The sequence below is a fragment of the Phalacrocorax aristotelis genome, chromosome 11, assembly GCF_949628215.1.
Source record: "Phalacrocorax aristotelis chromosome 11, bGulAri2.1, whole genome shotgun sequence".
Classification (NCBI taxonomy): domain Eukaryota; kingdom Metazoa; phylum Chordata; class Aves; order Suliformes; family Phalacrocoracidae; genus Phalacrocorax; species Phalacrocorax aristotelis.
In genome coordinates, this window is record NC_134286.1 from 17,081,404 (window position 1) to 17,095,299 (window position 13,896).

Below are 13,896 nucleotides of genomic sequence, written 5' to 3' on the forward strand. Positions count from 1 at the left end.
CGGTGGTGTTTGTTTTTATTTACTGCAACTAAACGTGATACTTAATCCTCCCCCAATGTTTCATGTTTTATATTGTCCTTCTCCAATGTTTTACATTATCTAACACATAGATGGAATGTACTGTGTTCTAGCTGAATGCCTGTAAATGCCGTTCTGTAGTATAACTTTAACAGAATATTAGACGTAGAACATGTTAACGTTGCATAATATGCCTTGCTGTTGCAAAAACAGAGTTAGGCATAAAAAGGCCCAAGTAATTGTTAACACCGAGCAAAAGCTGGAGCTTTAGATGCAGTCATATCATGGAACTAGGCTAGGGTGTAACCTGCCCTTCAGTGGACCCAACCACCCGACTCTTAAGTTAGTCCATAACGTATGGGGAGGACCTGAACACCATTTTAAGTAACAATCTGCACATTACAACATGATGCATCACAGAATAATAAACAAAAACTACCCAGAAAACTGGCAATAACACAAGGCAAAGCTTGATGTTAAGTACCCACGCATCTTGGGAAGGAAGTATTACACTTTGGTAAGACCACTACTTTTTCAAAGAAAACAAAGAATTGATTGTGAAAGGGCAATAAGCAAGTCACAAAAGCATCAGGCATGGGTTTTATTTTCTTCTCAAGTGCTGGAGAAAATGGATGGAGTTTAGCTTCTTTCTTACTCTCTTGTTCATTGCAACCTGATTTCTTCCTTCAACAGTAACTAGCTGCAAAGACTAAGCAAAATGAACCATGCCAGGTAGCTTAACAGATTGTCCATTAACCAGGTAGGACAGGATGGCCAACTAAGAGCAGAGACAGTCACCAATCTCCCTCATCTGAAGTGCCCCAACTCTCATTACATGTGCATGTTACAAAGGCATATGTGAGGAGCTCTGGGACAAATCACAACGGTTGAGTGGCACCTCATTTCCAACCAGTTCTGGCATACTGTCAACTGCTTTGTAAAATTCAGATATTCTCTTATCTGGACTCTACCCGCTCTTCACTAGCTCTTTCTTATGCCGTTTCAGTTAAACAAAAAAAAGTTCACTAATGAATGCTTATGTCTAGGCTTATGTAAGGTGTTTTACAAAAGGTGAGGCATTTCTATGCATTGCCTGGAATCTCTGGATTAAAAGGAAAGGGCTTTCTATCATAATTGGTGTGTTCTTGTATTTCAAGCAGATGGACTGATGTAATACCAGGCATTGTGTATTTCTGCTTTAAAAACAGCCTGTAGGATTTTGACTTCAGCATTCACACGAGACATGTATTTCTGAATACAAGCTTAGTTCAGACAGCTCCCCTGAGAAGACCTGTTTTCACTGCCCTTATTAGGAGGCATTTTCTTTAGTTCTGTACAGGAAGCCAGATCTGATTGCAAGATCTGTAGTCTCAGGGCCCTACTTCACACATGTCAGAGTAAACAGTGTTTCCATCAAAAAAAAAAAACCAACCCTCTTGAAACGCCACCTGAGTACAACAGCACACGCCAGGCTCAAACTGAAAAGCGTGAAATTACACCAGCAATATTACACATTTTCATTGATGAACTATATAAACGCAGCTTGTAATGCATCTTTTCACCATTAAATGTTCTGATTGTCTAAACATTCTGTAACTTTCATACTTGAGGTGTGACATTTATTCCTATAACTATTGAAATTTAATCTACAAAGCTATGTATTTAAAAAGTTTTAAAGCAAACCATTATATGTATCTTTAAAGATTAGCCTTCAGAATAATGGATAAAATTATACTGGGATATAAGGGGGATGGGGCTCAAATTAAGTGTGTTGATAGGAAAAGTAAATAAGTAATATTAAAACACCTGAAAACAGGTTTCTAAACAATGCCACCTGTAAAGAAATAGGAAACCCAGAAGTTCAGTTTCAGGATGAAGATTCCAACGGTGTCCCAAATTTTAAAGTGCACACATATTTTATTTACTAACAATGTTTTACACAGAATGAGGACTTGCAAGATAGAGGATTTGCTTTTTCAGTGTCCATCAATATAGGTGAAGGCAAGAAGCAACTACAGAACCAGTGTATTTATTTGTTATTGAATATTGTGACAACATGTTGATAAATCACTGGAAATTTACACCCAAGGAAATCTTCAGTTCCTGCTCCCCCAGGTTAACAAAAAGAAATACTTCCTCACCTGTAATCGAAAGGCCTGTCTCATGGGAAATGGGTACTTATGCACACAGAACTGTCTATAGATTGACAGAGGGGGAAGTTTTGTCATCTTTGATCTGCAAATATTGCATAGAGAAAAAACACCCTTGGTACGTCGTATCAGTGCAACTGAAACATTTTACACTGTCAACAAATACAATAGTTGACCCTCATTATAACTGTATAAAATACTAAAAAGGAAACTGAAGAGGGGCAAAAAGTTCTCCAAAATAGTCAGAAAATATTTATGTCAATAAAATAAGGTCTTTTTAGATAAAAGTAATACATTAACAGTACTTTGGGTAGCAACCATTTGTAATTCATTACCCTGAAAAGGCACTCAACATCTGAACATGTTAACAGAGAAGACTGATAAAACCTGGCTTAGAAGCCTGTAGGAATCACCAGTATGGAACACTGGGGGAAAACCTACCATGAACAATTACAGGATTGGGTTGGGTTTTTTTAATTACTATTTATTAGAGCAGAAGTTACAAACACAGGTAAGGTTCTATGTAATGAAGGCAACATCATCACATTAACTTAGCACACTGACACGTAATAAATAAAGCATACTAAAATGAAAGCTGAAATAATCGGTGTGTTGAACTGAGAACTGGTCCTCTCTATCTTGCTAAAGAACTTTGTCCAAAAGCAATTGTGGCTGTCTCCTAAATAAAGCCAGCTGAATAAATATGGATATAACTCAAGCTCCTAGACTGCATTTTCACATTTTCACCTACATGCAGCACAGATCTGACAACATTTGACAACTCCCCTGGAAATTATTTGTAAGCAAACTCATACTAAATAGCTACCTCACTGCACGTGCCTTCAAAAGGGCACACTTCGAAATCTTGTGAACAAATTTTCAACCTGCATAGATATATATATATATATAGGGACTGTCAGCATGCTGACAAGCATTGCTCTTTCACTATCTAACATTCAGAGCTTTGCTTAAAACAATCATTCAGATTCCTGGAAGCACTACATCTAGCACAAGTTCAGGGAAATCCATCCTTCCAAAGACCAGCAAGTTTTCAGAAACACCTCTGGAATTGTAAATAGAAAACAAGCATTTTTCCACTGTGGGTTTTACAGAAGGTGGGATTTTTTTCTTTTTTGGAAATCTGTTACTTCCCACAATTGAGCGTAAACATCTCCCACACCTTCCAGTCCCATTGTTTTAACAGTCTGATTGAGGAGGCATTTCATATGCTTGCTCTAGGATTTACATAGCTACCTTTTTTTTTTTTTCCAATGACTCGTTATTACTAAATACTGTAACTTTGACATTTACATGGTTCCCTACATTTAATCAGAATATAACACAATGAGATCTCAATCTGTAACTTTCAAAGTCTTAGCAACTGGTCCATGAAAGTATGTCTGGCCCTGGGGAAAGTTTTGGTCCTCTGTTATCCAAAAGGCAAACACAGATCCTGATTTTGTGGCTCACTCCTTCGGTTAGAATACCTAACCGGTGTAATTACCTACGCAAAAAAAAAAAAAAACCCACCACAAAAAAAACCCACCTCCAGTCTTTCATATACCTTTTTAATGGTCTTCTCCCACTTCTATATAAAAACTTAAAAGCTATTTTATAGCAGCTGTTCAGCATCCTCTTCTGGGCTCTGCTCCACAGAAAGTATCTGAGCAGGGGTTTGTCTGAATTATCTCAAGAGGAAATAGAGGGCATCCTCTGACATCTGCATCCATCTCTCTTCTCAACATTAACTTTCTCTCATCTCCTGCAGAAAAGTATATCAAAGAGTTATTTGAAATGAGTTTTCTGGGGGACAGGGAGGGCAAGGGTTTGGGAAGGTTGCTGTAAGATATCTGCCAATGAACTGAAAGCATAGTAAATTGTGAAAGGGCCATAAGCCACAATAGCCAGAAATGTAGCAAGCCTGTACGGAGACCAGGTGACTACCTATATATAAATTCACTAAACTTCAGACAGTACTTCCCACCCAGATGTACCTCATACTGAGTTGCCCAATGACATTTTAGTTGTCTAAAGCATGTTGAATTGTTAGCACACATGTTGTTATTAACAGAATAACGACCTATCTGCCAATGCCCGTGTCAGATACTTTGCTATCCAATTAAGCAAACACTACTCTTCCCCTGCAGCTGCATGAGTATTTCCGAGCTAAACTGAACAAACCTTTAACTACAGAGAAGTTGTACTCCTTTTTTACACCATGTCTATACTTTTTAAAGCTCTTTTTAAAAATACTTAACCACTCATCATTCTAAGAACTGTGGCAACTAACCTTACCTGCCAGAGACCTGTCAAATTCAGTCACCTTAGTTCTGGCATCTCCCTTTCTCACCTGTACTCTGGAGCGTCTCCGGAAGTGGTGAGCCATCACGAGGGGTAACATCTGGTGCTGCCATGGCGGTGTGAAGTGTCTTGAACTTCACTTTGCTGTGGAACATTTTCGTACATTTTCTTTGTATCTTTCTGAGCGACTCCAGCTGCATGCAACTGTCCATCTCTGAAAAGCCACATTCATCAGATAAAAGATTAGAAGAAAGCTTTTTTCGCTTTGTCTTCGTTTTGCGAGCATTTCCCTCTTCTTCCCTGGATTGTCTCTCACTTTTCTGTCCTTCACGTCTTAATTTACTACTAGACCTCTTACATGACTTTTTAAGCCTATGTTCACACTGCCTTGCCAAGCCCTTACGGACAGAATTAAAACAGAAGCTACATTTGCTGCTTTCCTTCTCTTGATCTTCCAGAGTTACATTTTTAAGGTAAACCAGTAATTTTCTTTCCCCAGCTCTTGCAGGCAAGCACCCTTTATTACAATTACTGTAAATTTCTTCACACCTTCTTTCTGTTCTCTTCATTGAGCCACTACATACCTCTCTAAAGTACTCAGAATCACTGATCTCTTCCAACAGATCCTTTAATCTGCAAGCAGATTTACGTGTCTTGTACGGTACGGTACCTTCATCGCTACCACCTTCTTGTTCGAATTCCTCATCACTAGTAACAGCAGTGCAATCCAAAGAATGATTCAGTCCAGCATGTGGTAAGTTATCAACAGTGAGTGAGTCATTCCTCTGCACTTGCAACTTTTTTGCAAACCTACCCCCATAGGTTTTGTTTTCTAACACTGTGTCTGTTGACTCAAATTCCCCAACAGTGATCACCAGTCTATAATTACCATCGCTACTACAATTTCTCTTGTTGAGGATTTGTACAGGACTCACTTCTCTGAAATGCTGACCACATTTGTTACTCAAGTTGATGTCAAAATCACTATCAGCATCAGACACTACTCTCTTCCACCAGCACTTGTTCGCAGTGGTTTTTGGCTCTAAGCAAACACGTGCATAGCGTGGTGTCTGATAGTAGTTTAGTAAATAATGGATGAATTCATCAGTCTCATAAACCTTCTGCTTTTTGCAGCCATCTTCACCAGACGCTGCCTGTGTGTGAACTACGTTCAATGTTGGGTAGTCCCTTCCATCGAGAGATTCGATGACCCTGCAGTCTTGCGTAACTGTAATCAGTAAAGATCCACAGCCAAAGGAGTTGAACGCTTCTCTGCCAGGCAGTCCATCAGAACACGGGGCTGTAGAGGGATCATTTAAAATCGTCCTGACTATATGACAAGTAGATGCATGGAAGTTACTCACATCTCCTTCCTTGCTACATAAGCCGCTACTTTTTTGGATTAATGAGCACTTGAACTCTTCCTTATGTTTCAATTCTTTGTGTGTATGATAATGGGAGTTAATCAGTTCACGATGTTTGTCTTTTAACGCTGTTTCAGAAAAGGAATCGTCCTTCCTTACACCCACTGAAGGATCCACTTTTTGACTTGCCAACTGTGCAAAATCCTTCAAATAAAAAAATCAGGAAAATTATTATGTACCTTTATTGAGCACGATAAACAGTGCTGAAAGGCAAGCTCATAAGCAAGCAGTCCCACAGTCAGAATTATACAGGTGAGGGACGTTTGGCTTAGTTCAGAGCTCGATCATACAATCTCACTATTCTTAAGTTAGAACTACAGATACTTCATCATCTCAGAAAGCTGCATTCTCAATTAAATAAGAAACCAATTCATCTACCTCACTGCAACTGCATAAGAAAATATTTATTCTTTGTTTGATCACAGCATCACAATTAGTATTGCATGCGACAGTAAAATTATTCTAAATAAAATATTTGATCTACAGAAGTGTAGTAAATTGCCTTGTTACACATTGTTTTAAATGGGTCCAAATACAACCAATCTAATGCTTTCGAAGAGGTGAAACCAAGAAAATGGAAGTTTATTTAACATATCACCTTCATAACTCAGAAGGCCAATGTCAGTTGTCACGGGGCCCCAAAAGTCATGCAGAATGGCAAGGGTAGCCTCCAACTTCAACTCTTAATAAATTATAGTCCTTTACAAATGTTTAACATTAAGGATTGGGTAAAACATGCACTTGTTAAAAGCTGCAAGAAAGTTTTTACTTAGTAAATAGTGAAGACAAACTCATGTTAGCATCCCTGAGAAATTAAAAACCCTGCCTTCATTTAAAACTTCTTTTTTTAGCCCAAAGCACTAAAATAAACCTCCAAACATTAATCTGTGTGCAAAACACTCAAATTTTTATCACTCCTCTGTTGACTTCCTCATGACCTTAGCCGAATCAAACTGACATAAAGCTGATAGCTTAGCATTGGCCACAAAAGAGGGGCTATTAGAAATGCAACTTGCATAATCGTGACAATTTCATTCTGTCGCAGACCTGAGACCAAAACAAGCAGAGATAGCATAATTTGCACCCCTGCCCCGAAACGCCTTGCTTGCAATGCTGGATCAAGTCTAATAGAGCTGATAGGGCCCCTCTGGCCCTGTTTTTGCTCAGTAATGACAAGGCCTCAAACAAGCATCAAAGGCAAAGTTTCTGGGTGGAAATGCACTACCTTTGCTCTTGTAGCAAGACTGAGAGCAGACTGTCACAAGACTTAGACCTCAGGACTTCTCAGTGTTTGATCAGTCCCAAGGCATTCTTCTGAATAGGATCAAGACATCAAATGTCCAGTGAATTATTCAAGCTCTATTAAATACCCTTCAAAATTTAAAATATGTTTTAAAATAGTCTTACTTTCACACGGTTTAACAGCACTGTAAGCAGTCTGACAGACTCCACTCTTCTCTGAGCTAGCAGGGATTTCCTTTCTTCCCATTCAGGCATATTCTCTGGCCACTGCTGTTCTTCAGCTGGTACCTTCTGCTGCTTTTGGGGATGTTTCTCATCTCCATCTATCTGCCTCTCTTCTCTCCTCTCGAGCTTAGCTTTCTTTTTCCTCTCTTGAACTTCTTTTCATCACCACGTCTTTTTCTAGGTAATTATCAATATGGGACAATTTAGATTACACTTGCTTTACATTTTGCGTCCTGGGGAATTGGATGCAAGTCTTTGAAGCGCTAATAATAAGCAACCAGTCGCCAAGAATCCGCATGTGGCTAACAAGAAATCTTGTTTGTTAGAATAACGTGTAAAAAAACATGGCACATAGATGATATGCATCCAACTGATGCATGCATTTAGAAAGCTCTTTGTCTCTTCAAATGGTTTGCATTCTAGGTTTTTCTTTATAAGCACTGCCAAGACAACAGATTCAAATCATTGTTTGTCTCCAAGGACACAACTAGAGACTGATCATTTGGATCTAATTCTTAAGTTAACACATCTCCCCTACAGATTAGCATGAGAATCCCATTCAAGAGATTTTACAACACTGTTTCCACTGTTCTAAAAATTAAAGTTGAAGTTGTATGCTGGTTTTAGCTGGGGTAGAGTTAATTTTCTTCGCAGTAGCTAGTATGGGGCTGTGTTCTGGATTTGTGCTGAAAACAGTGTTGATAATAGAGATGTTTCCATTCCTGCTAAGCAGGGCTTGCACAGAGCCCAGGCCTTTTCTGCCTCTCACCCCGCCCCACCAGTGAGGGGCTGGGGGTGCACAAGGAGATGGGAGGGGACACGGCCAGGACAGCTGACCCCAACTGACCCCAGGGATGTCCCAAACCACTGGCGTCATGCTCAGCATATAGAGCTGGGGGAAGAAAAAGGAAGGGGGGGATGCTCGGAGCAATGGGATTTGACTTCCCAAGTCACCATTACGCACAATTGAGCCCTGCTTTCCTGGGGATGGCTGAACACCTGCCTGCCCATGGGAAGGAGTGAATGAATTCCTTGTTTTGCTTTGCTTGCATGTGCAGCTTTTGCTTTACTTATTAAACTGTCTTTATCTCAACCCACGAGTTTTCTCACTTTTACCCTTACAACAAAGTGTTTACACAAACAAGCATTTAATTTTTTTTAAGAAGTCTTTGAATAAGAAGGTATTGAACAATGGAAGCACAGCAATGTTTTCAGAGACTTAGCATCAGAGTCGCTACGCTCAACATTTTTAAGTGTTGGGTTTTTTTAAGATATGATGGTGTGTAACATGATTAATTACTAGTTACAGTTTAGGATGACATCCAAACACATTGCCTGCAGAAATATACATTATACAGAATAATATTTCAATATACTAATGTTAGTCATATACAAAATTTAAGAACACTGCCCTAAAGATAACATCAATTAAAAAAACACCCACCACGTAAAAAGGGGTAGAGGGAAAGGCAGAAAAGTGTTCATCTCTAGCTTTGGACCTTCCAGTCAGCTGGGAGGCACCTAGAAATGTATGTCACATTAATTTTACTTCAGGGCATAAAGACATTAATTTGTGATGTTGCAGCAAAGAGCTATACAAAAAGCCCACATGCAGAATCTGAAGCAATCAAGACTCGGAACAATTTGAGAGCAACAGCTCCCCAATTTCACTCCAGGCCCACAGAATCATAGAATAATCCAATCTGAAAGGGAACTCAGGGCATCTCTAGTCCAACGTTTCTCACAGCCCAGACTCCTCCATCTGATGCCTTACAGACAGAATTATCATTATATTTTTCTTTCCGACAGTTACACATAAGTTAAAAACTACAAAGCATTGCTTCAAGTTCTCTAACTCCTGTTTCCTCAAAGCCTGGATTTTTACAGTAGCCCTTCTTCCTGGATTTTGCTTGGTATGAGATAGCATAACAAATCTCAAGAAAATGGGACATTCTCTAAAAATTCACTCTCACCTTTCAACACCCTCTCTTTTTTCCCCCCTTTTTCGAACGTTTTCCTGTTCTTGCAGCTTTGGTCTTTCCAGGCTTCTCTTTCTTATGGCTCCTTCACTAAAATGTCTGGTTGTATCAAAAGTCACCTGTCACAGAAGAAGCAGAATCAGACTTAGCAGTCCAGTTTGCCACGTATTTATACAAACACAGACAACCTGCTGAGCAAAGGAGAGACCCTGGGTGACTACCAAATACTACTACACTTGTGAGACTGTTTCTCTCTACCCTGGCACACTAGAATATCTCTTCTGAAGTTCACATCGAGTTGTCAGTCAAGCTCAAACAGCCTACTCCCAAATGTCTCCTCCTGCTGTGACATCAGCGGCTCACAGCCTGACATCACACCTTTGGCCAAATCCATTCCCAGCATGCTCTTCTGGGGACTCAAAGTTCAGTATGTTCAGCAGAGCATTCCTAGCCGCAGGGTTTGCGCAGTTCTGATAAAACTAGCGTTCGCTGACTCTCAAAGCAACATCTTTTGGATCAAATGCTTGCTTGCTTAAAAATTGATGAATTCTGTTGATGTGTACTGCATTTAATCAACTTCAAATGCCCAGATGTGAGCACATTAAAAGAAAACACTCAAGCAAATTGCATCAAGGTCTATCTACACTGAAAAAGTAAGTAATATGAAGTGTTATTTCCAGCACAGAGGTATATTTTAGAATCACAGTTTAGAAATTGCCTGCTGGGAAAAGATACCAACACAGTATACACCCTAGGAAGTACTTATGAAGGTAAGTTATTAGGCTGCTGAAATTAAGCTTACAGGTTGCATGTTTTCTTTTATAATGCCGCACTAAGCATAGCACTTAAATGGATTCATCCCTCAATATACTTAAGCAAAAAGGTACAGAGGAGAGAAAAGGTACCCTTCACTAGCCAAGAACCATGTAAATTAGGGCAGCTGTTGCATCTACTTCATGCTTAACAGTAAGAAACCAAGTATCTTTCAAAGACTCTCGGCAGCTCCGGAGATCATCTCCCAATTTCAGTGCCAATCACACTGAAAATACTTAGAACTTTTACCATACCCACACCGTTCTTTCAGGAAATCACAACAGTAAAGTGCCATTTTTTTGACTGAAGGACTTCAGTTCACATAAATGAACTTCATGTATCAGTATCTCGATACCTAGTACAAACAGGATAATCGTGAGGGTCCCCCCCCCCATGCTTAAGCATCCAAAAAGTTTACAGAAAGGCTTCCAGTGGTTAGCAAGGACTTCTCAGGCTTAGGCTATTACTTGAGGAACACCTGTTTGCCTTCAATCTAGGAATCTACAGGGGAAGACAAGTGCAGCACAACAAGTTGTCTGATAAAGGGGGTGACTATATTGAGAATGATCAAGAAAAAAATACATATGTACTTAAGGAAAAGCTAGTCTAACTAAAAAAAACAACCAAACAAAAACAACAACAAAATCCAGTCATCTCTGGAAGTAGCAGCTACAGCACAGACTGCAGCACTGAATCACTCCTGTTAAGGAACTGCTGCCAAATGCACTCAGAATTAACCACAACGTTGTCAGGCAAGGCTCAATATCTCAGGATTAATCTCTGAATACAGCCTTGTATACATAGACACACCTTCAGTATCTCATTTAAGCAAAGCAAGTACACCCAAAGTACTTACTACAAAACTGAAAAAGCAAGTAGTCTCTAGAATCCTTTCTGCCCTCTAGGTATTAAGATAAAGAGCTTCCTAAAGCTATCTGTAACGTTAGTATCAACTAGACTTTTTCCATCACACTATAATTTGAGGTGCAGCAGGTTAAAACATCCAGGACACTGCTGCTGAAACCTGTAGAAACATGAGAGTCAAGCCCAAAGAAGAGCTGGTGTACCCAAAAGCTTGTTCTGTTTTGCAAGTACATCTTCTATTAAACCAACTGATATTATCCTGCTCTTGCAAATCATTCTTCACTTATATCCTTACACCATCATGGCTGCAACCATATTCCTACTAGTGCAATAAATCACCTAAAAGTAAGCCCAAAAGGCACTTCATAGAGCTGAGTAAGCTATAGCGGTTTGCCAGCGCATACTACTACCCTTGCTCCTCCCCACTCTTCTTCATAGCCAGGTCGTCTCCCAAGCATCAGACATGTACTGCTCGCCACATAACCAAGTACAAAGCACAGAATTATTTACTGACTGATCCACTGGCTTGCTGCAGCGCAGCCCTGTGGAATCAGCCTTGACACTTAATACGCTGTTATTTAAACTTTTGGTTTTAACTGTTCCAACTGACAAATCACAAAGAATCTGACATTCGACCCCTTATCAAATTATTTCCTTTCAGAAATGCTGCCATGATTAAAACATCAGGAACACATCTGCCCTTTAACTAGTGTCTACTACAACAACTGCAGGCTCAACTGTCCATTGCTACCTGCATGCCTTTCTTCTACTTAAGTGTATAAAAAGGAACCAAGAAACTGACCTGGAACTGTAAAGATCTGTCATCAATTCCCAGCTCTGCTGAGGAATTCCTGTGAAACCCAGTAACTTCCTATGTCTTAGGGGCCTAAAATAATACAGTATTTTAGAACAGATTCAAGCAGATCAGGACCACAACAGGCCATCGGATCAATTACTCTGGCCTGTGCTAACTGTATTTGGCTGAAGCACCTCTTCCAGCAAGGTGCCTGGCTCTGGTTTGAAAACACAAGGGTATGAAAACCTGCTACTTCCCATGGGCAGTTGGTTCCATTCCTTACTCATTCTCCATTTGAGCTAGAAGCCACTTCCAGATATTGATTTTTCATAAGACTTTCTCTACTATGTTTACATCCTTTAGCATCTAGTTTGTTTTGTGGAGGTTGGGGGGTGGGGTGTATGGTGCGTGTGGCGTGTTTCCTTTACATGCTATAATCCAGGTGCCTCTCAGTCATCTTTCTTATATAAAATACACAGTCCCTCATTGTGAGGCACTTTCTCCAGCACCCCAAGTATTTTCATTGCGATATTCTAACACTCTCCAATGTAAAACATGAATTCCAAACCTGCACACAGAATTAATGTGGTCAGTGCCATAAACAGTGAATTAAGTCCTTTAAGCCTACTTTCTATCACTGCTTAAACATACTCCCCACAACACTGCAATGGAAACCCAAGGTGTTACTTATGTACTACAATAACCATTTCATAGCTTTAAAGAAAACCACAAGGATAAATCAGTAACTCTGAAACTGTTTTTCTGAATATCTGCACGATCCTTTTTCTACTGACTAAATTATCTTAGAACACCCAAAAACGTGTCACCCAGGTTCACACTTTAAGAGAAAATTAGACTTCAGGGATACATTAATAGCCTGGCAGTATCTAACCTGAAACACCCGTATAACCTGTACGAGCAAAATGCAAGTAGTGAGAATAACTGGATCCAAAGGTGCCCCTCACATTTGCTCATAACACTGGGAGCTCAAACAACTCTTACCATCCCCAGTTTCCCATCTGGTCACTCATGCCAGGCCCTGGGCCATCACAACTGTTTCTGAGACCATACCATCAACCAGGTCAGGAAAGAGATCTAGCTTGGAGATAAAACAAGCAAACAAACAAAATCCTATTTTGCCAGGTTACTTTTCAGCCAGCTGGCCTCCCTGCCCTCACGCAGAGCACAGCCCTGAGCAGTACTACCAGCAGAGCTGAAGCACAGCTTGTGGCAGAGGAAATACCTTAATTCCGCAGAGGTGGATATGCCAGAGCACCTACGAGCAAACAGCAATGTGGCAAGTGCATGGTTTGATCCATACCAGCAAAAAGACTTTGTCACACAGGGAAAAGCACATACTTGAAATAGCCACTTGGAGAAGTTCAAACAAGAGGTTTAAACAGCTTTAATACAGACAGGACTAGTTTATTCAGCCTGATCCACGCAAAATTCAGCGAAGAGCAGAGATGACCTGCAGCACTGCTGCTCACACAAACACAGCAGTGAAGAGCTAACGCTTCTGGCGCCGCTACTTCGCGCTGCGCGTTTTGAGGTGGGGACACAGAACACCGCACGCCAGCCCCATCCTCACGGAGGCAGCTGCCGCAAGGCCGCGGCCCCCGCACTCGGCGGGACGGGGCCCGAGCTCCGCGGGATCGGCCCGCTCAGCAGGCCGGGTTACCCCACGGCCGGCCGCAGGGAGCCCCGCCGGCAGGGCCCGGCCCCCGCCGCCACCCCCGGGCCCTGCTCCGGGCTGCCGGAGTGCCTCAGCGGCTTAGGAAAGCTCCCGGGCCCGGCGACCCGCGGCGCCCACCGGGAACCGCTCCACACGCTCCCGGTGCCACGGCAGGCACGGAAGGGAGCGGCAACCCCTCCACCCACGGCCCCTTCCCCACGCAGACCGCAGCGGGCCGGCTCCCCTTACCCCTCCGGCAGCCGCCGCCACCGCCCACGCTTCCGGGCGCCCTTCCCGCCGCCACCCCGGGGCGGAGCGCGGCGCACGGCGGGCGGTGGGTGGCGGGGGGATCCGCCTCGGCACCGCCCGTTCTTCCCGCCTCCCAGAGCTTGGGCGGCGGCCACCGCGA

At 41.7% G+C, this 13,896-nt stretch overlaps 1 protein-coding gene across 9 annotated transcripts; it reads right to left on the reverse strand.

Annotated features, from left to right (window-relative positions):
* Nucleotides 1-1,915: 1,915 nt before the first annotated feature.
* LOC142063391 (A-kinase anchor protein 17B-like) lies at nucleotides 1,916-13,877 on the reverse strand. 9 transcript variants are annotated; one of them, XR_012662748.1, is made up of 6 exons: nucleotides 13,737-13,877; nucleotides 9,334-9,458; nucleotides 7,301-7,537; nucleotides 5,054-6,037; nucleotides 4,519-4,683; nucleotides 1,916-3,930 (listed from the first exon to the last, which is right to left on the reverse strand). XR_012662748.1 is itself a non-coding variant. In XM_075107111.1 (6 exons), exons 4-6 carry the CDS (start codon nucleotides 7,388-7,390, stop codon nucleotides 3,794-3,796), a joined length of 1,746 nt encoding a protein of 581 aa, XP_074963212.1. In that variant the 5' UTR covers nucleotides 7,391-7,537; nucleotides 8,805-8,881; nucleotides 9,334-9,458; nucleotides 13,737-13,877; the 3' UTR covers nucleotides 1,916-3,793. The 9 variants fall into 9 exon arrangements, 5 of the variants coding, with proteins under 5 accessions (XP_074963212.1, XP_074963214.1, XP_074963210.1 ...); XR_012662747.1 differs by having other exon boundaries at nucleotides 1,916-2,253; nucleotides 3,733-3,930; nucleotides 4,519-6,037; XR_012662750.1 differs by having other exon boundaries at nucleotides 5,834-6,037; nucleotides 13,737-13,876.
* Between the last annotated feature and the right edge of the window lie 19 nt (nucleotides 13,878-13,896).

Excerpts from the sequence above, each read along its gene's own strand:
- LOC142063391 (XM_075107108.1), bottom strand. The coding sequence starts at position 7,390 with ATGCCTGAATGGGAAGAAAGGAAATCCCTGCTAGCTCAGAGAAGAGTG. Across the intron at positions 6,038-7,300 it reads TGCTGTTAAACCGTGTGAAA|GATTTTGCACAGTTGGCAAG; the intron begins GTAAGACTATTT and ends TTTTATTTGAAG. Across the intron at positions 3,931-4,518 it reads GGAGACGCTCCAGAGTACAG|GAGATGAGAGAAAGTTAATG; the intron begins GTGAGAAAGGGA and ends ACTTTTCTGCAG.